The sequence below is a fragment of the Notolepis coatsorum genome (assembly GCF_963971535.1).
Source record: "Notolepis coatsorum genome assembly, chromosome: 4".
In the NCBI taxonomy this organism is placed as follows: Eukaryota; Metazoa; Chordata; class Actinopteri; order Aulopiformes; family Paralepididae; genus Notolepis; species Notolepis coatsorum.
The window spans coordinates 108,803,769-108,827,888 of NC_140168.1; the positions used below are offsets into that span (position 1 = coordinate 108,803,769).

Genomic DNA, 24,120 nt, shown 5'->3' on the forward strand with positions numbered 1-24,120 from the left:
TGTGTGCCTCACTGTGTGGAAGAGACTGCAGGGATCATTCTTTTGTGCAAGGCAACATCAGGCTTGACTTAAAACATTACTTTCCTAACTTGGTGAAACAAAATGTAACAAATTAACACATAGATATAAATGTACTGAATTTCTATTTATTATTTTATTTATTATTATATTATAAAAAAAATCCGATTATATATATTTTTTCGATACCCAATCCAGCTATTTTAGTCATATCGGGGCCGATATCTGATATCAATATCAGATCGGCGCATCCCTAATTGTAATGGTATTTCTACTTATAAGTAGATATGATGGTGGTTGGCGTCTTTATTCCCACGTTCCCTCAAACAGTCTGCTCCTTCATCTCTATATTTCTTTGTGAGGGTTTGATGAAGAACCTGACTGTTCTTCCACTAAGATTCTCGCAGGGTCTGGGAGTTGGTTGTTTCCTATTGTTGTTTCCATATTTTTCTCCATTCTTCTGTCGTTATAGTATAAGTCGCTTCCCGTTCCCACTTCCCACTTCTCCTTGATAGATATTGTAGATATTAGATATTAGTATAAGTCCAAACCTCTCAATTTTTTATATATACATTGCATGATCATGTATATACATTTATTATGTGTTCTTTTTTTAATGTTTAAATACCATTATCTGGCCATCCTCAGTCTTTCCAAAGACCCAAGAGATGGGACAGTAATATGCATATTATACACACAGAGAGGCAGAATGGCTTATATAGCAGACTTAATGATTTCATTTTAGACTATTTCAGCTAATGAAGTTAAATATTTATTATCATGAACTATCCAGTTTGTTTTTATAGTATAACGTCAATTTCAATTTCTGTAATCAGTTTTCTAACGGAACTCTGTTTTCATCTCTTTTCACAGAAGATGAGTGAGGGCTTGAAGGCACAATTTGACTTTCCCAGCCCCATCATACAAGCCCAGGTAACATACTGTACACACAGCCCCACCATACAAGCCCAGGTAACATACTGTACACACAGCCCCATCATACAAGCCCAGGTAACATACTGTACACACAGCCCCGTCATACAAGCCCAGGTAACATACTGTACACACAGCCCCATCATACAGGTAACATACTGTACACACAGCCCCATCATACAAGCCCAGGTAACATACTGTACACACAGCCCCATCATACAAGCCCAGGTAACATACTGTACACACAGCCCAGGTAACATACTGTACACACAGCCCCATCATACAAGCCCAGGTAACATACTGTACACACAGCCCCACCATACAGGTAACATACTGTACACACAGCCCCATCATACAAGCCCAGGTAACATACTGTACACACAGCCCCATCATACAGGTAACATACTGTACACACAGCCCCATCATACAGGTAACATACTGTACACACAGCCCCATCATACAAGCCCAGGTAACATACTGTACACACAGCCCCATCATACAAGCCCAGGTAACATACTGTACACACAGCCCCACCATACAAGCCCAGGTAACATACTGTACACACAGCCCCACCATACAAGCCCAGGTAACATACTGTACACACAGCCCCATCATACAAGCCCAGGTAACATACTGTACACACAGCCCCATCATACAGGTAACATACTGTACACACAGCCCCATCATACAAGCCCAGGTAACATACTGTACACACAGCCCCATCATACAGGTAACATACTGTACACACAGCCCCATCATACAAGCCCAGGTAACATACTGTACACACAGCCCCACCATACAAGCCCAGGTAACATACTGTACACACAGCCCCATCATACAAGCCCAGGTAACATACTGTACACACAGCCCCACCATACAAGCCCAGGTAACATACTGTACACACAGCCCCACCATACAAGCCCAGGTAACATACTGTACACACAGCCCCATCATACAGGTAACATACTGTACACACAGCCCCATCATACAAGCCCAGGTAACATACTGTACACACAGCCCCCATCATACAAGCCCAGGTAACATACTGTACACACAGCCCCACCATACAAGCCCAGGTAACATACTGTACACACAGCCCCACCATACAAGGTAACATACTGTACACACAGCCCCATCATACAGGTAACATACTGTACACACAGCCCCATCATACAAGCCCAGGTAACATACTGTACACACAGCCCCATCATACAAGCCCAGGTAACATACTGTACACACAGCCCCATCATACAGGTAACATACTGTACACACAGCCCCATCATACAAGCCCAGGTAACATACTGTACACACAGCCCCACCATACAGGTAACATACTGTACACACAGCCCCATCATACAGGTAACATACTGTACACACAGCCCCATCATACAAGCCCAGGTAACATACTGTACACACAGCCCCATCATACAAGCCCAGGTAACATACTGTACACACATCCCCACCATACAAGCCCAGGTAACATACTGTACACACAGCCCCACCATACAGGTAACATACTGTACACACAGCCCCATCATACAAGCCCAGGTAACATACTGTACACACAGCCCCATCATACAAGCCCAGGTAACATACTGTACACACAGCCCCACCATACAGGTAACATACTGTACACACAGCCCCACCATACAGGTAACATACTGTACACACAGCCCCACCATACAAGCCCAGGTAACATACTGTACACACAGCCCCATCATACAAGCCCAGGTAACATACTGTACACACAGCCCCACCATACAAGCCCAGGTAACATACTGTACACACAGCCCCATCATACAAGCCCAGGTAACATACTGTACACACAGCCCCATCATACAAGCCCAGGTAACATACTGTACACACAGCCCCATCATACAAGCCCAGGTAACATACTGTACACACAGCCCCATCATACAAGCCCAGGTAACATACTGTACACACAGCCCCATCATACAGGTAACATACTGTACACACAGCCCCATCATACAAGCCCAGGTAACATACTGTACACACAGCCCCACCATACAAGCCCAGGTAACATACTGTACACACAGCCCCACCATACAGGTAACATACTGTACACACAGCCCCACCATACAAGCCCAGGTAACATACTGTACACACAGCCCCACCATACAAGCCCAGGTAACATACTGTACACACAGCCCCACCATACAGGTAACATACTGTACACACAGCCCCATCATACAAGCCCAGGTAACATACTGTACACACAGCCCCATCATACAAGCCCAGGTAACATACTGTACACACAGCCCCATCATACAAGCCCAGGTAACATACTGTACACACAGCCCAGGTAACATACTGTACACACAGCCCCACCATACAGGTAACATACTGTACACACAGCCCCATCATACAAGCCCAGGTAACATACTGTACACACAGCCCCATCATACAAGCCCAGGTAACATACTGTACACACAGCCCCATCATACAAGCCCAGGTAACATACTGTACACACAGCCCCATCATACAAGCCCAGGTAACATACTGTACACACAGCCCCATCATACAAGCCCAGGTAACATACTGTACACACAGCCCCACCATACAGGTAACATACTGTACACACAGCCCCATCATACAAGCCCAGGTAACATACTGTACACACAGCCCCATCATACAGGTAACATACTGTACACACAGCCCCATCATACAAGCCCAGGTAACATACTGTACACACAGCCCCATCATACAAGCCCAGGTAACATACTGTACACACAGCCCCATCATACAAGCCCAGGTAACATACTGTACACACACACAGCCCCATCATACAAGCCCAGGTAACATACTGTACACACAGCCCCATCATACAAGCCCAGGTAACATACTGTACACACAGCCCATGTAACATACTGTACACACAGCCCCACCATACAGGCCCAGGTAACATACTGTACACACAGCCCCACCATACAAGGTAACATACTGTACACACAGCCCCATCATACAGGTAACATACTGTACACACAGCCCCATCATACAAGCCCAGGTAACATACTGTACACACAGCCCCATCATACAAGCCCAGGTAACATACTGTACACACAGCCCCATCATACAAGCCCAGGTAACATACTGTACACACAGCCCCATCATACAAGCCCAGGTAACATACTGTACACACAGCCCCATCATACAAGGTAACATACTGTACACACAGCCCCATCATACAAGCCCAGGTAACATACTGTAAGCCCAGGTAACATACTGTACACACAGCCCCACCATACAAGGTAACATACTGTACACACAGCCCCATCATACAGGTAACATACTGTACACACAGCCCCATCATACAGGTAACATACTGTACACACAGCCCCATCATACAAGCCCAGGTAACATACTGTACACACAGCCCATGTAACATACTGTACACACAGCCCCACCATACAGGCCCAGGTAACATACTGTACACACAGCCCCACCATACAAGGTAACATACTGTACACACAGCCCCATCATACAGGTAACATACTGTACACACAGCCCCATCATACAAGCCCAGGTAACATACTGTACACACAGCCCCATCATACAAGCCCAGGTAACATACTGTACACACAGCCCCATCATACAAGCCCAGGTAACATACTGTACACACAGCCCCATCATACAAGCCCAGGTAACATACTGTACACACAGCCCCATCATACAAGGTAACATACTGTACACACAGCCCCATCATACAAGCCCAGGTAACATACTGTAAGCCCAGGTAACATACTGTACACACAGCCCCACCATACAAGGTAACATACTGTACACACAGCCCCATCATACAGGTAACATACTGTACACACAGCCCCATCATACAGGTAACATACTGTACACACAGCCCCATCATACAAGCCCAGGATGGTAGACAACAGTCCTAATGGCTGTAACTGTAAAATGTCAGATCGCAAAGGAATCTGTAGATGCCATGTTGTGTCATCATGCCAGCTTACCAGAAAACGGGTAAATAATATTGGTCCAAAGTTGAGCTACATTTGATCTCGTATGTTGGCCATTGTCCACCTTAATTCACGTTAATTCACCATGTATTTAGAACGACACAAATTATGTTTTAAAGCAAGACACTATTTACTTCTAGGTAAAAATGATCAAGAATAGAGCGGGAAGGCACCCCTTAACACTTTCCGTGCCGGCCGTGTTTTCCTTTTTACCCCCTTGAATGCCGCCACCCACTTCAATGATGGCGCTCTCATATTTGTGAACGCATTATATATGTCTTAAATTATGGCTATGTGTCTAATCTGCCCGTCGCTTATCAATGACTTGTTTGCAGTCAACATTGTCCAAACGGATTGTTTTTTTAATCGGTTCATTTCCGCTTTATAGCATTTTGAAAATCGCTATTTTTTTTTTAAAGTTTCAGGAAAATATAAAGATTCCGTGATAAACAGCCTTTACTGGAATATTCTGGAATACACAAAAAATGTAATTTTTAGGCCTATTTATGAATAGTTTTCAAATAAACGCTAGATTATCGATAGTATATGTGTACTTATGCACGCTAGAGAAGCGAGCTGAAAAATCGAATCTCATTTCCTGATCAGCACACGCATAGGGCATTGATTGATTGATTGATTGAAAACTTTAACAGATTGCAGAATGGGTACTGTAACTGAGGGGTACAATTCCCTGACTGTATTGATAAGTATGGTATCATTAAACCACTACCGCTTTATGTACTTTAACTACTGGCCATACAGTACACGATATCTAAATATGATGAACACTTTCCACAATGAAATCGGTTCCAGTCAAAGGTAATAATCAAATATTTAATGGAGCAAAAGGTACATAGAATATTTATCTTACATTTATCATTTGAATGCACTTGTAAGGCAAATGAGTACTCGTAGGCAAATCAACACTGAATGTCCAATCTCTGGTTACGCAGGAAGCAAGTATACAACCTGGCTCTTAGGGAATTATATCTATGGTACTATTGAAGATATAATGCTTGTTTGCAAAGTTTGCTGGAGCCACTTCATCCAGAAGGGCACACCCCGGTCAGAGAGCGGACGCAGACACAGAGAACAGTCCTTTCGTATTTATTAAGGATTCTGTTGTTGAGCGATATGCTTCCATCCAGGTCGTAGGGCTGGATGGAGCGATCAAAGATTGAGTGAGTGGTGTTCTGCAACAGATAAGCAGAACACACAATAATTAACAGAGGTACATGCTTATTAATCATAACCTGAACACACAGCAAAATATGCTATCTAGCATATTAGCATTGGCTGCATGGACCAAACATAATGCGCACAACTGAAAGGATGCTATCTAGCATGTTAGCATCGGCCGCATGGACCAAACATAATGCACACAACTGAAAGGATGCTATCTAGCATGTTAGCATCGGCCGCATGGACCAAACATAATGCACACAACTGAAAGGATGCTATCTAGCATATTAGCATTGGCTGCATGGACCAAACATAATGCACACAACTGAAAGGATGCTATCTAGCATATTAGCATTGGCTGCATGGACCAAACATAATGCACACAACTGAAAAAGATGCTATCTAGCATATTAGCATTGGCCGCATGGACCAAACATAATGCACACAACTGAAAAGATGCTATCTAGCATATTAGCATTGGCCGCATGGACCAAACATAATGCACACAACTGAAAAGATGCTATCTAGCATATTAGCATCGGCCGCATGGACCAACATAACAAGTAAATGGCAGAATGCAATGGCATCCAGAACACACAACTGAAGAGATGCTATAGCATTATTGGCATTAGCATAGCTCAATTAGCAGCATGAATTAACACAACGTAGCAAACCAAATCATAGTCACACATGCATGTCACAGCATCTCAACACATAAGGCAGGCTACATATGACATGTATCTATCATTACCATAGGCACTATATTTGTAGGCTATTGGTGACTTACTTAGTTCATGAACGCACTCTTACTGGGAAAGCAGACAGCAATGGAACACATGGGGGCAAGATGGCCGCTGTATTTAAACCCATTAGGACCCCTGGGCTGTCCAGAGAGATGCCAGACTATAAATAATAGGACCCCTGGGCCATCAAAGAAGTGCCTGACTGGAAATGACAATACACAGCATAACAAATCATGGGGAATTTACAACAGCCGCCCCAAGAATAGCATAGCTATTATGTAAACAGTCAAATTCCCTAAGTGGCTACCGAGGTCTCTGATTGTCGCCATCATTTGCCACAGTCGGGTCGGGAGCGTAGGACACTTGTGGCAGGGAGGCATCCCGCCGCCCCATCAGCAACCTGTTTGGTGTCACATAATGGTGGCTTAAGGGGCCGCAACCGGGCAGGAAGTAAGTCTGCCACCATTGGAGCCACCGGCTCCCACCTCCACTTCCTACATCCTGTGCAGGTCCTCTGATGATGCTTGATGGCCCGTCTTCCCCACAGGACCCAGTACTGGTGCCTGATCTCTGCGAAGACCCTATCGGGCCCTGGGTGGAGTAGGCGGGCATCTACATCCTTGATGAGTTTCGTCACTGCATGGCCAGGATCGAGAACTATGGGGTGGATGTCAGTAGAACAGGAGGTGTCCAGGTGACAAGAGCGTCCACCAATTTGGAGAAGACCCATTGTATGATCCATCTCTGGTGAGAGCGTACTGAGCTTACTACTGGGCAGTACTGGGTTTCCAGCTCTGAGACACTTAAATCCCTCTGGGAAGCAGTCCGCCTGGCTGGTCTTCAGCAGGAAGACTTCGGTGTCATGCAGGTTAGGTTGAGGTAAGGAGGAGTCGGCCGCCGCCCCGTGATGGGTGAACCATGACTCGTCAGACTCATTTACCGCTTCTTCACCCAGCTTGGCAACACATCCTCCATCGAGCTTTTTGATCTCTGCTCCAGTGATTTGAGCCTTAGCTGAATCTCCTACCAGTCTTTGCTCTGTGTTACGGGGCATTGGCATGACTGCTTTGGCAGTGGCTTTCAGTGGTGGCGCGTCCTTTGCGCGGAGCAGAGGCGTGGCGTATCGGATAGAGGTCGTCCAGTGCAGACTTGAGAGAGGTAAAGTAGCATGAAGTAGCCTGTGACGCAAGACCATCTGGGCCTTGGAGTGCCCAGCCGAGCGCTGTGTGGACTGCTGCGGGTCCACCTTTGGGGCCGAATCTGATGGGTTCTTGGGATGTGATCAGATGGGTGCAGTCTGCACCAATTAGCAGTAGTGGATGCACTTGACTGAAGTCCTGCAATGGGAGCCCCCTCAGGTGGCGATAGCGTTCCTGAAGCGCAGTCACAGGGTAAGACTGCTCGGACAGGGCTAATCGACCTGCTGTGAAGGCGCCCTTCACCAGGTGCTGTTCAGAAGGATGAGTCAGGGAGGCCACATGGAAATCTACAGACTTGCCAGTGAGGCGAGCCACGTCCTGGCGAATCGTCCGCAATGCGAGGGACTCCACTTCGCCTTTAAGGTCCAGGTGTCGAGCTGCAGCAGGCAGTATTATCGTGCGTTCAGCTCCATCGTCTAGGATCGCATAAGTGTGCAGTGACTTGCTCCCGTTAGTAATGACGATTGGTACCACCTTAAGGTACACCTTCCCTCCTTGTTTGGAGTTGGAGAGCGAGGCACCATCCTTTGGTGTGATGAGGTAGGCACGGGGACCCGGCTTGGCGATGGCGTGGAGAACTCTGAGGTGGACCTCCTGGCACTCACTGCATGGTTTCCTCAAGGTGCAGGCATCTTGCTCATGGCTGGTACGACCGCAATTACGACAACGTTTGCCATTTGCTATCCACTTCTCAACCTTTCCCGGCGAGCATTGGACAATGTCTGGACACTGCGATAGGTAGTGCTCGGCACTCCTACAGAAGAGACACATCCTCTTGAACTTCTGCTTCTTGGCTTCTGATTGAGATGTCTCAGCAGGCTGGTGGCTGTCTTGTTTAGGCTTGGCGGAGCCATAATAAACAGAGAGGCTGGTTGCAAGGTCTGGGTGGGGGAACTTGCTTGTCTCTGTTAGAGAACTGTGTCCCTTCCATCCGATGGCGCTGTGCCATTCTCTCTGACAGTCTTTGAGCTTCAGCCTTTACCCTGAGCCAGTCGGCGAGGTCTCGAAGGTCGTACGGGTTTAGGCTGGTCGTGTCGAGGCGACCTCGAGCCTGTAGGTGCTCCACAAAGCCATCTCTCACTTGCGTAGGGAGTTTACACAGGAGCCGGTCCACATGGCCGGTCGACCGGACTTCCATCCCGTTAGGTCCTTCCAGTGATGTGAGCATTCCCACTAGCAAGTCGACGCTAAGGGCGAAGCTCTGGAAGGCTTTGGTATCTCCTGCTTTGAGATCAGGAGCGTTCAGTAGTGCGGCAATCTCGCTTTGTGCAAGCTGATATGGCTGTCCGTATTGCCGCTGCAAGGCCTGCATGGCGGCGGTGTAGGGTTGCGCATAATGCCTGCAGGACTGGGCTATCAGCTTAGCCTCATCTAGAACCAGCTGCTCCATAAGTACACGGTACTTGTAGTGCTCAGAAAGTTCAGTGTGGGCATCGAGTAGGTGGTCCAGCGCCATCTTAAGGTCCGTGAACTCTCTCTCGCTGTCATGGACCAGGTTAGGCAGTTTAGGTACAGGGACTGGCTGCCTGGGAGGCTGGAGAGCGTATGGATCCTGTAGTGCTGTGTACTGGGCCTGACGGACATACTGGACCGGTGGAACTGCTACATAATAGGGTGCTGGACCGGGTGTTGGATGCACAAGCTGATAGGCTGGCTGAGTCGATGCAGCAGGCTGAGGCTGATACACTGGTTGTGGATGGTGGCTCAGTTGGTGCAGCAATGGTTGATACATATGCTGAGCAGGGATGGCTTGTGGAGGCTGACATGCTGGTTGTTGATGGCTCTGCTGGTACGGCAGTGCTTGATGCAATTGCTGAGCAGTGTTGATTGGTGGAGGCAGATATGATGATCGTTGATGGTGGCTCAGCTGGTGCGGCAGCGCTTGATACGCTTGCTGAGCAGGGAATACTGGTGGAGGCTGATATGCCCTCGCTGCTGCGACAGCGGTTGTGAATGGTGAAGGCGGCGCTGTCCAGGAGGGTAGTTGATAGGTAGACTGCTGAGGTGCACCTGCTGTATGTTGGCCCACTGGCTGGAGAGCAGCTGCAGTGGGTAACCATCGTGCAGGGTAGAGTGCTGTTGCAGTCTGAGGTTGATAATTAGGCTGTGCAGGCGTAGCTGTAGTATATTGATGCACTTGATATGCAGATCTCATTGGCGTAAGCTCATACCGGGTCTGTGCGGCCGCTGGTGTGCTGCCATGCCTGCTCCTCACCATTGATGACACAGGCTGGTTTGACCGGTAGGTAGGCTGGTAACTTGGTACCGTTGGCATTTGCTGGCCCACGTGACCCACTGCTTGCATCACCTGGAAGTCAGACTGTGGCATGACCAGACTCATCGCGGTGGGGGCTGGGGGCCTCGGAGCAGCCCCGAACAGCGGTGCGGAGGTTACTGTCGGCGGTAGAGACTGAGTCGACATGTAGGCTTGCTGCCTTTGGCCCGGTGTACAGGTTGTGGCTTGAGACTGTAACGTTGCAGTTGTTGGGCACAGCAGCGGTATTAGTGGCAGCGAGCTCGACCATGGTGAGCGGTTGGGTGGGACGCTCAGACTATGATGTGACAATGGTGGTGGAAGGCGTAGGGGCACGGTAGAGCAAGGTCCTCTTGCGTCAGAGGTGCCACCTGTTAGGCTCAGACTGTGGTGGCTCTGCTCTGATGGGGATGGCGATGTGAGCCCCACACACACTTCCCGCTGGTCAGGCCGGGTGTTAGCATACGGTGATAGGTCCCAGTGTCGCGTCTGATCGACTGCTCCCGGCAATGAGAGGCAGGGAGGGGGCCCGAGCGCAGTGTGGAGCTGGTCACCTGTAGCTGCAAACTCGGTCTGCAGGCTGAGTGACCGCAGCTGCTGTGCGGTGGCACCTTCGCTGTCATCTGGTAGAGACGGTGCAGTATTAGGCATGAGGGACTGTGGTAAACTAACCAGATAGCCTTGCAGGTGTGCTGGAAGCTGTCGCAGCCTTCCTCCTCATCTTCCATTTTCGTCTGCTGCTGTTCTCTGTGTGTCCATGGCGCCGTCGTGGGTGAAGTTCTCCGGCTCGAAGGACCAATATTGAAGATATAATGCTTGTTTGCAAAGTTTGCTGGAGCCACTTCATCCAGAAGGGCACACCCCGGTCAGAGAGCGGACGCAGACACAGAGAATAGTCCTTTCGTATTTATTAAGGATTCTGTTGTTGAGCGATATGCTTCCATCCAGGTCGTAGGGCTGGATGGAGCGATCAAAGATTGAGTGAGTGGTGTTCTGCAACAGATAAGCAGAACACACAATAATTAACAGAGGTACATGCTTATTAATCATAACCTGAACACACAGCAAAATATGCTATCTAGCGTATTAGCATTGGCTGCATGGACCAAACATAATGCGCACAACTGAAAGGATGCTATCTAGCATGTTAGCATCGGCCGCATGGACCAAACATAATGCACACAACTGAAAGGATGCTATCTAGCATATTAGCATTGGCTGCATGGACCAAACATAATGCACACAACTGAAAGGATGCTATCTAGCATATTAGCATTGGCTGCATGGACCAAACATAATGCACACAACTGAAAAAGATGCTATCTAGCATATTAGCATTGGCCGCATGGACCAAACATAATGCACACAACTGAAAAGATGCTATCTAGCATATTAGCATCGGCCGCATGGACCAACATAACAAGTAAATGGCAGAATGCAATGGCATCCAGAACACACAACTGAAGAGATGCTATAGCATTATTGGCATTAGCATAGCTCAATTAGCAGCATGAATTAACACAACGTAGCAAACCAAATCATAGTCACACATGCATGTCACAGCATCTCAACACATAAGGCAGGCTACATATGACATGTATCTATCATTACCATAGGCACTATATTTGTAGGCTATTGGTGACTTACTTAGTTCATGAACGCACTCTTACTGGGAAAGCAGACAGCAATGGAACACATGGGGGCAAGATGGCCGCTGTATTTAAACCCATTAGGACCCCTGGGCTGTCCAGAGAGATGCCAGACTATAAATAATAGGACCCCTGGGCCATCAAAGAAGTGCCTGACTGGAAATGACAATACACAGCATAACAAATCATGGGGAATTTACAACAGGTACACTTAATGATATAGCGGGATATTCTGGAGGGGGTCCTCTCGGTTGTAAGCCGGTAGGGGGGGTAGGAGAGCCGTCGGTAGTAGACCGTCTGGTCAACGATATCTATGGAGACTTCGAGTACAGAAGACAGTGCGATAGACTCTTGATCCGCAGACGAATACACCTTGGTTCTCTTGTAGGCTGTAGCTCCACAATGAAGAAGAAGCTAGGCGACCTCAGTCTCTCTGAGCGCCGACTCAACTTGACTCCTCTCGGGGGTAAATCCAACACTCACAGGCGTCGGCGATTATCCGCTCCACAAATCACAGTACCAAAGCAAATATATATTCCAGCCGCATAGGGCTCAGCAGTCGTCGGGTAGGTAATCCAGTGTACATGTCCCTCGGTCCTCGCCTAGATCTCCTCGGATGAAAACGCCATGTGGTCGGCCCAACCTGGATAAGACTCTAGATAACACGAGGAAGCGTTGGAGATGCTGGTCACTTTAGAACTCTAACCGCATGAAGCACCATACACGATAGACTATTATTACTTGATAGAAATACGTCGCACTCGACGGTACAGTGCCAAACTCTGACAAATTCAGTTATTAATTCGCACGAGGTCTCAATGCTATTCTAAGGCCAAACAGGCCATACTTCACCGCACGTCGTATCGTGGGTGAGGCTTCACGTTCTGTTACTAAGTTGGGAAGAAGGGTAAGGGACTTCTACATTTACTTGCGCCATATTTATATGCACGGTGAACAAATAGTGCCACTCTCATTTCGGTAGCCGTATCCCTGAGCGGAGCCGGGGCTAGTACGGACATGTCTCGTCGGTACCTTTGAACTTGACGCCAGGGGCTGGTCCCCTGGCGCCTGGTCCTTTGTCCAATAAGAGAATGAACTATTATGGGCTATAGTAGGCTAAAGGGATATTCCGTGCATATGTACAAGGAATATACAAGGGATATCAAACGACATACAAATACTATTCAATATATATCCATAAATAAATATATATATTCGGTTTAATCTGATCCTTCGTAACAGGTACAATACAGTACAGCTCAATACACACAATTGTTAAGTGGATGCAGACCAGAGAAAGACTTTCGTCTTGTTTACATCAGGGTCCCCCATTTTCAATTCATCAGGCAAACGCTGATATCTCTGTGAAAACAGCTCTGATTATCCCAAGACTGGTAAAATAGATTCCTTACCTCAGATCAGATGTTCCCCAAAAAGATTATTCCAATTCCTGATCGCCATTCCAAATATCGATCGCGTTTATTGATCCAACGCTGCATACTGGAAATATGTATTCCACGCTCTTCTGATGGTGCACAATGAGTCCGATGGGCTCGGATTACTTGCCTGAGAAGTAAAATGTGGATTCCAGATTTTTCTTTTCTCATCAATTTTCATTGAGTCCATTCCAAAAGGGTGCATTACCATCCGGGAGACGATAGGGGGCGGTATTTTCCCAATGGAGCTCAGAGAGTTTGCAGCACTAACGTGATACTAGATTGATTATGAATTCAAATCACTAATAAAAAAAAATACGCTATATCGCGTCTTTGGCAATAAACGGTCGCAATGAACAAACGACATATAGCGCCGTTGGCATTGAAAGTGTTAAGAAGGAAAGCTCATTTAAAACAGCCGTGTGTTCCTTCCCCTCTTCAAAGTAAGTGTATTTCAGCTTGTGGGGTGAATCTGTGGAATGGACTAGATGATGAAGAGATCAAGCAAAGCAATAGCCCGTCACATTTTAAATACAAGAAGAAAAGATGCGAGGGTCCTGCATCGTGTCATCATGATGTAAATATGATGTATATTATTTTATTGTGCTGATGAAGGGGCGGGACATGATGAGCACTTCTTCCTGCTCCTTCTCCAACACATAGATCGTTTAGTTTAGTTGTGATGGAGATTGTTTGATTTATCGTCTTTCGTTGGTGTTATCTTTTACTGTGTTATTGTGATATTTTAACGTTGGTGTTCGAGACAAATAACGAAAAAAATTATAAATGTATCCGTATCGGCTGGATAAAATCTTTTATCAGGCGATTCAATACAGTCTAACTCTGTAAGCTTGTAAAGTAGAAGCCATTTTAGCTCACTTTGTAATTTGATGTCATTTGATAGTAACCTGTGTCTCGACAGACCGTGAGAAGCCTCGTTGCTGCCGTGCTCAAGGAGAAGGGTCAACATGAGAGACTCGACCAGTCCTCTGCTCAGGTAAAGCTCCACCGCTCTTTCTGTCTTCAGACCGTGACCGTGAATGTTTGTCCTCCCAGTAGTGGTAGTAGTCGAGTCACTAAGTCTCGAGTCCCCAGTGTTCGAGTCTGAGTCACCAAAGAAGAGCCAGAGTCAAGTCCCCATTACCCAAGTCCGAGTCCAAGTCATAAAGGTTGATGTGCAGACATAAGAATAGGTATAAAAGTAGTGCAACGTAGAATGAATGAATGATTTTTATTTTGGTCTTCTTTTACAAAGCAATGTACAGTAGTAGAATTTTTAATTTTTTTTAATATACTTTCCCCCCCCCCCTTTTTCTGTGATTTTTCTCCCATCCAAATTTCCTCTTGTGCCAATTCTCCCTCCCCTGTCCTGATCGTTGCTTGCATGTGCCCCCCACTGGCTGGTCGTAGGGAGGATAGAAGCCCATCACGTGTCCCCTCCGATACATGTGGAGGCAGCCAGTCACATCTTTTCACCTGTCGGCACGGACTCTCATTGGCGAGGTGTAACATGTAGGAGGCTCACACTGCCCCCGCCATTTTCCTGTCTCTGCTGTGCAGGTGCCCTGACCGACCTGTAGGAGTCGCTGTTTACAACGACCAGACTACCACCCTTCGACTTCCCTCCCGCTAACTCTGCCAATTGAGTTAGTATGACGGCCGGCCCAAGCCGGAGGCAACGCTGACAGCCGGATTTGAGACCGGTGTCTCTTGCGTTGGTGACGAGCGCAATCTCCGCTGCGCCACCCAGCCGCCAGTAGTAGAACATTTATAAACAAAAGAAAATGACCGAAAAGGTGTAGGCTGAAGCCAAGGCTTATAATTGCCTACCCTTTTTACATTATATTATTTACACACAAAAGAAAAAACATAATTCAGTACATCATTTTGCAAAAACAAAAGGTTACAAATGTTTCATAGTTTTATATACAAAACGTATACATTTATTTATTTGTTTTTTATATATATAATTTTTTTTGTCACGATTTGAATACAGTTATGTTATAATACAATATAATTAGGATAATAAGGTTTTATATTTATTTATGTATGTAGAACATGCAGACATAAGAATAGGCATAAAATAAGCACAATAAGTACAGTGTTGCTCGAAGGCATGTGACCCCCCCCCCCCCCCCCCGAACAGCCAGTCCCCCAAACACCCCCGACATCAATCCCCACCACATCCCCATCCAAGACACCCCCCCCCTCAGTGGTGCAGTGCTGGTATAACTCGGTATAACGGCGTTATACCTCGGTCACTGAGGCTGAAGTACGCGCAATCGCTTTTTACATGGCATTATCCAACCGGACTCCCGGAGAAGCATGCAGCTGCAGAGCCGCAGAGCCAGCGGCGCTCTCTGGGCCGCGCGCTGACGGCCGCGCTGTGAGGCAATAGTATCCAGCTGCAGGACGAGAGCAGCCAAAAAAAACTGTGCAAACGCGCGTGGAGCGTTTGACCTACTGTTTTGCCACTGCACCACTGCCCCCCCTGATAAAGCACGTCATGACCGAAGAAAAACACAAACAGCCCTCTGTATACTCGGAACATTCCCCTGGGTGCTCGGTGTCCCCTTCAATATCTCCCCCAAGTCATTGTCTGTGGAGCAGCTTCAATCTTTATCCCTGATGACACACACATTTGAGTTGTAGCACCCTAGTTTGGGGATTTGGGTGAGAGTTGTTCATTAATATTTCTGGACTGTCCTTAGGACCAGAGGAATAAGCTGGACTCCCTATGGTGGCGGAGAGGAGGAGCCTTGCTAAGCTCCAGGCCATCAGGGAAAACCCCTCCCACCCACTACACACAGACTTGGTTGACAGGAGGAGCATGTTCAGTGCCAGGCTCACACTACCTAAATGCAGCACTGAACGGCACAGGAAGTCCTTCATTCCGACAGCCATCAGACTATACAATGCATCACTGTGCTTCACTGCATCACTGAGCACAGAGTGGCAGTTACCATCTTCCTGGACTCTTACTTTTGAAACAGCACTGTGCAATATTACACCTACTGTAGACCTCAGTATATTTTTACTGTATTTATTTACTGTATATTTTATTCCATTTTATTCTATTTTATTCTACTCTTATCTTAGGCAATTTGTTTTGTTATTCTTATTCGTGACCTGTTCTGTTTAAATGTTGAGCGATTTGCAGTGTCAAATTTCCCTCTGGATAATAAAAGTGTTTCTATTCTATTCTATAACATCCCTGGGCCTACCCCTCCTCCCCTTTACTACAAAATCAAAATCATGAATGGATGACACGTTTGTAACACAGCAGGGTCATTGCAACGGGCTGGAAATGGAAAACCACAGGAAAAACACACACACCAACTTTCTTCCATGCAACTTTGCCCTCACCGCTGATCTGAGTGGTGGAGGGGGGGGGGGGGGGGGGGGGGCGAATACAATTCTACATGCTAGCTTAAAAGTTAGAAATAGAAAGACTGGCGCGGCTGAGTGGCGCAGTGGGCAAGGCGCTCGCCACTAACGCAGGATATGCTGATATCGAGCCCAGCTCTCGGCGTTGATACCGGCTTCGCCGGCCGTCATACTAACACAATTGGCAGTGTTAGAGGGTGGGAAAGCCGGCGGGTGGGGATTGGAAGTTGTGGACAGCGACTCCTACAGGTTGGTTGGTGACGCCTGTACAGCAGAAACAGGAAGTATCGGGGGCAGCGTGAGCCTCCCGCGCGTTACTCCTCGCCACAGAGTTCGAGCTGTCTGGTGAAAAGATGCGACAGGCTGCCTCCTTGTGTACCGGAGCGGACACGTGACGCAAGGCTTCTATCCTCACTACAGCCGACCAGTGGGAGGCATAGTCTAGCAACGTTCAAGACAGGGGAGGGGAGAATTGGAATTACGAAATTGGGATGGGAGAAAAAGTGGATAAAAAAAGAAAAGAAATAGAAAGACTGTTGAACACCCAGCATTATGAGAGGGGCAGCCCCTGATGAACACCCAGCATTATGAGAGGGGCAGCCCCTGATGAACACCCAGCATTATGAGAGGGGCAGCCCCTGATGAACACCCAGCATTATGAGAGGGGCAGCCCCTGATGAACACCCAGCATTATGAGAGGGGCAGCCCCTGATGAGACTGTTGAACACCCAGCATTATGAGAGGGGCAGCCCCTGATGAACACCCAGCATTATGAGAGGGGCAGCCCCTGATGAACACCCAGCATTATGAGAGGGGCAGCCCCTGATGAACACCCAGCATTATGAGAGGGGCAGCCCCTGGTGAACACCCAGCATTATGAGAGGGGCAGCCCCTGATGAACACCCAGCATTATGAGAGGGGCAGCCCCTGATGAACACCCAGCATTATGAGAGGGGCAGCCCCTGATGAACACCCAGCATTATGAGAGGGGCAGCCCCTGATGAACACCCAGCATTATGAGAGGGGCAGCCCCTGGTGAACACCCAGCATTATGAGAGGGGCAGCCCCTGATGAGTGAACACCCAGCATTATGAGAGGGGCAGCCCCTGATGAACACCCAGCATTATGAGAGGGGCAGCCCCTGATGAACACCCAGCATTATGAGAGGGGCAGCCCCTGATGAACACCCAGCATTATGAGAGGGGCAGCCCCTGATGAGACTGTTGAACACCCAGCATTATGAGAGGGGCAGCCCCTGGTGAACACCCAGCATTATGAGAGGGGCAGCCCCTGATGAACACCCAGCATTATGAGAGGGGCAGCCCCTGATGAGTGAACACCCAGCATTATGAGAGGGGCAGCCCCTGATGAACACCCAGCATTATGAGAGGGGCAGCCCCTGGTGAACACCCAGCATTATGAGAGGGGCAGCCCCTGATGAGCACCCAGCATTATGAGAGGGGCAGCCCCTGATGAACACCCAGCATTATGAGAGGGGCAGCCCCTGATGAACACCCAGCATTATGAGAGGGGCAGCCCCTGGTGAACACCCAGCATTATGAGAGGGGCAGCCCCTGATGAGTGAACACCCAGCATTATGAGAGGGGCAGCCCCTGATGAACACCCAGCATTATGAGAGGGGCAGCCCCTGATGAACACCCAGCATTATGAGAGGGGCAGCCCCTGATGAACACCCAGCATTATGAGAGGGGCAGCCCCTGATGAGACTGTTGAACACCCAGCATTATGAGAGGGGCAGCCCCTGGTGAACACCCAGCATTATGAGAGGGGCAGCCCCTGATGAACACCCAGCATTATGAGAGGGGCAGCCCCTGGTGAACACCCAGCATTATGAGAGGGGCAGCCCCTGATGAGCACCCAGCATTATGAGAGGGGCAGCCCCTGATGAGCACCCAGCATTATGAGAGGGGCAGCCCCTGATGAACACCCAGCATTATGAGAGGGGCAGCCCCTGGTGAACACCCAGCATTATGAGAGGGGCAGCCCCTGATGAACACCCAGCATTATGAGAGGGGCAGCCCCTGATGAACACCCAGCATTATGAGAGGGGCAGCCCCTGGTGAACACCCAGCATTATGAGAGGGGCAGCCCCTGATGAACACCCAGCATTATGAGAGGGGCAGCCCCTGATGAGCACCCAGCATTATGAGAGGGGCAGCCCCTGATGAACACCCAGCATTATGAGAGGGGCAGCCCCTGATGAACACCCAGCATTATGAGAGGGGCAGCCCCTGGTGAACACCCAGCATTATGAGAGGGGCAGCCCCTGATGAGTGAACACCCAGCATTATGAGAGGGGCAGCCCCTGATGAACACCCAGCATTATGAGAGGGGCAGCCCCTGGTGAACACCCAGCATTATGAGAGGGGCAGCCCCTGATGAACACCCAGCATTATGAGAGGGGCAGCCCCTGATGAACACCCAGCATTATGAGAGGGGCAGCCCCTGGTGAACACCCAGCATTATGAGAGAGGCAGCCCCTGGTGAACACCCAGCATTATGAGAGGGGCAGCCCCTGGTGAACACCCAGCATTATGAGAGGGGCAGCCCCTGGTGAACACCCAGCATTATGAGAGGGGCAGCCCCTGATGAACACCCAGCATTATGAGAGGGGCAGCCCCTGATGAACACCCAGCATTATGAGAGGGGCAGCCCCTGATGAACACCCAGCATTATGAGAGGGGCAGCCCCTGATGAACACCCAGCATTATGAGAGGGGCAGCCCCTGATGAACACCCAGCATTATGAGAGGGGCAGCCCCTGGTGAGCATTGGGTTCAACTATTAGTTCAAAAAGCAAAATACCTTTTGACGGCACCGGTTGAAGTTGACTCTTGAGTCGGAGTCGGACAGCCTTGACACTGATACCAGCCCTCAGACCACAGAGGCTGAAGACCGAGACCAACTACTGCTCAACAACCCACAGCTGTGGGCATGGACTGCTGCCAATAGTTAGAGAACTAACGGCTGGAGAACTTGAGAACTGTCTGACTCTTAATTACTAAACACTGCACGGACTCTGGTGCAGGGTGCTACTACTATGTATACTATTATCGATGGACTATACTGCCATTTTATTATTATATTATTTTGTATAATAATAATAATAATAATAATATTGTTTAATATTATTATTTTAATAATAATATTGTTTAATATTATTATTTCCCCCCCTGCCTATATCTCCCCTCCCCAAACCCAAGGGTTTGTCTAACTAATTTAATTTCCTCTCATATAGCAGGTAATGAAATACATTTTTGACTAATTATTCATTTAGCTATAGATTGCATTGTTGTCACCAAGGGACAACAATGCCTGAGCAATAGGCCTATGGCTCAATAATCACAGTGAGCTGTTTTGAAATTCAAATGAATAGTTTAGTTTTGGTTGTTTTTAATTATTTAAAACGTTGCATAGCTTTCGAGCAACACTGTACCAGTGCTCCAGTGTTAACTGCATGGTTTCTCTTGCAGGGTCCAGCCCTGGAGGCCTTGTGGGACCAGTGCTCCAGTGACTGTGCACCGGTCCGCTCAGCCTGTTGCGACGTGCTGGTTCTCCTGGTGGAGCAGGGCCACACAGACAGGCAGTATGTCCTCAACAGCATCCTCAACCTCCTGCCCTCTGCCAGGTAAAGCACACCACCTGTACCTGGTCCACGTTCTGCTAGGGTTGGGTTCCTGTACCTGGTCCACGTTCTGCTAGGGTTGGGTTCCTGTACCTGGTCCACGTTCTGCTAGGGTTGGGTTCCTGTACCTGGTCCACGTTCTGCTAGGGTTGGGTTCCTGTACCTGGTCCACGTTCTGCTAGGGCTGGGATTTATCGATAACTGTGTGAAATCGATAAGTGGCATCACTTATCAATTTCTTTGCATGTGTAAAAGAAAAATATGCTAAAATACTAGATCCTAAATACTAGATCCACAAAGAATGGATTGCACGGTGCTAATTGCACCAATACTTACAATTCATTATGAATTGAAAATGCGGGACCCTGATGTAAACAAGACGAAAGTCTTTCTCTGGTCTGCATCCCCTTAACAATTGTGTGTATTGAGCCGTACTGTATTGTACTCATTCTGCAATCTGTTAATAACATTTTCAATCAATCAATCACCACGCATAATGCAATCCATTCTTTGTTGATTCCGCCCTAGGTCTGGTGGCATGTTTTAGTTAAAACATCCCCATTTCATGTAAATTCAGTTGAATTGCAACTCTGCACTGTGCGTTCAACATGCAGCGCACTCCTCCATCACACCCAGAGACCAGACTGTAACATTCAACATGCAGCGCACTCCTCCATCACACCCAGAGACCAGACTGTAACATTCAACATGCAGCGCACTCCTCCATCACACCCAGAGACCAGACTGTAACATTCAACATGCATCACTCCTCCATCACACCCAGAGACCAGACTGTAACATTCAACATGCATCACTCCTCCATCACACCCAGAGACCAGACTGTAACATTCAACATGCATCACTCCTCCATCACACCCAGAGACCAGACTGTAACATTCAACATGCATCACTCCTCCATCACACCCAGAGACCAGACTGTAACATTCAACATGCATCACTCCTCCATCACACCCAGAGACCAGACTGTAACATTCAACATGCATCACTCCTCCATCACACCCAGAGACCAGACTGTAACATTCAACATGCAGCGCACTCCTCCATCACACCCAGAGACCAGACTGTAACATTCAACATGCAGCGCACTCCTCCATCACACCCAGAGACCAGACTGTAACATTCAACATGCAGCGCACTCCTCCATCACACCCAGAGACCAGACTGTAACATTCAACATGCATCACTCCTCCATCACACCCAGAGACCAGACTGTAACATTCAACATGCATCACTCCTCCATCACATCCAGAGACCAGACTGTAACATTCAACATGCATCACTCCTCCATCACACCCAGAGACCAGACTGTAACATTCAACATGCATCACTCCTCCATCACATCCAGAGACCAGACTGTAACATTCAACATGCATCACTCCTCCATCACATCCAGAGACCAGACTGTAACATTCAACATGCAGCGCACTCCTCCATCACACCCAGAGACCAGACTGTAACATTCAACATGCATCACTCCTCCATCACATCCAGAGACCAGACTGTAACATTCAACATGCAGTGCACTCCTCCATCACACCCAGAGACCAGACTGTAACATTCAACATGCATCACTCCTCCATCACACCCAGAGACCAGACTGTAACATTCAACATGCATCACTCCTCCATCACATCCAGAGACCAGACTGTAACATTCAACATGCATCACTCCTCCATCACACCCAGAGACCAGACTGTAACATTCAACATGCATCACTCCTCCATCACACCCAGAGACCAGACTGTAACATTCAACATGCAGTGCACTCCTCCATCACACCCAGAGACCAGACTGTAACATTCAACATGCATCACTCCTCCATCACACCCAGAGACCAGACTGTAACATTCAACATGCATCACTCCTCCATCACACCCAGAGACCAGACTGTAACATTCAACATGCATCACTCCTCCATCACACCCAGAGACCAGACTGTAACATTCAACATGCAGTGCACTCCTCCATCACACCCAGAGACCAGACTGTAACATTCAACATGCATCACTCCTCCATCACACCCAGAGACCAGACTGTAACATTCAACATGCATCACTCCTCCATCACATCCAGAGACCAGACTGTAACATTCAACATGCATCACTCCTCCATCACACCCAGAGACCAGACTGTAACATTCAACATGCAGCGCACTCCTCCATCACACCCAGAGACCAGACTGTAACATTCAACATGCAGCGCACACCTCCATCACACCCAGAGACCAGACTGTAACATTCAACATGCATCACTCCTCCATCACACCCAGAGACCAGACTGTAACATTCAACATGCAGCGCACTCCTCCATCACACCCAGAGACCAGACTGTAACATTCAACATGCAGCGCACACCTCCATCACACCCAGAGACCAGACTGTAACATTCAACATGCATCACTCCTCCATCACACCCAGAGACCAGACTGTAACATTCAACATGCATCACTCCTCCATCACACCCAGAGACCAGACTGTAACATTCAACATGCAGCGCACTCCTCCATCACACCCAGAGACCAGACTGTAACATTCAACATGCAGCGCACTCCTCCATCACACCCAGAGACCAGACTGTAACATTCAACATGCATCACTCCTCCATCACACCCAGAGACCTGACTGTAACATGAGAAGGATCACTGTGGTGGTTTTTAATGGGGAAATCTGTAACACTAAAGATGGCGGCAATAAAGAATTGCTGCAAAATAAACAAATAATAATATAATAATAAATATATATATTAAAAAAATATACAAATACAAATATCGATATTTATCGATAATTTTCTCCCGATTTATGGATTCTTCCAAATGTCATATGGTCTCAGCCTCAGTGGCCTGGTGCCACACTGTCCTGCTTCTGGATCTATTGATCCTGCAGCGGTAATGATCTGGATCTATTGATCCTGCAGCGGTAATGATCTGGATCTATTGATCCTGCAGCGGTAATGATCTGGATCTATTGATCCTGCAGCGGTAATGATCTGGATCTATTGATCCTGCAGCGGTAATGATCTGGATCTATTGATCCTGCAGCGGTAATGATCTGGATCTATTGATCCTGCAGCGGTAATGATCTGGATCTATTGATCCTGCAGCGGTAATGGTCTGAATCTATTGATCCTGCAGCGGTAATGATCTGGATCTATTGATCCTGCAGCGGTAATGGATCTATTGATCCTGCAGCGGTAATGGCCGCCACACAGCAGGACATGGAAGCCTAACAGCTTGGCGGTGACCTTTTCTGGCTACTGAGATGATATGGCTGTAATGGCCACAGCCTCGACTGATATCTACTGAGATGATATGGCTGTAATGGCCACAGCCTCGACTGATATCTACTGAGATGATATGGCTGTAATGGCCACAGCCTCGACTGATATCTACTGAGATGATATGGCTGTAATGGCCACAGCCTCGACTGATATCTACTGAGATGATATGGCTGTAATGGCCACAGCCTCGACTGATATCTACTGAGATGATATGGCTGTAATGGCCACAGCCTCGACTGATATCTACTGAGATGATATGGCTGTAATGGCCACAGCCTCGACTGATATCTACTGAGATGATATGGCTGTAATGGCCACAGCCTCGACTGATATCTACTGAGATGATATGGCTGTAATGGCCACAGCCTCGACTGATATCTACTGA

At 47.9% G+C, this 24,120-nt stretch overlaps 1 protein-coding gene across 1 annotated transcript in view; it reads left to right on the plus strand.

The window, feature by feature from the left end:
- Positions 1–894: 894 nt before the first annotated feature.
- The window catches only part of focad (focadhesin), a gene marked incomplete at its 5' end in the record, with an annotated part of 227,009 nt that continues 203,783 nt past the window's right edge, over positions 895–24,120 (plus strand). The window contains 3 exons of the mRNA XM_084312069.1: positions 895–951; positions 14,329–14,403; positions 20,287–20,441. Of these exons, the coding sequence (XP_084168195.1) occupies positions 895–951; positions 14,329–14,403; positions 20,287–20,441 (287 nt within the window). The remainder of the gene's footprint in view (positions 952–14,328; positions 14,404–20,286; positions 20,442–24,120) is intronic.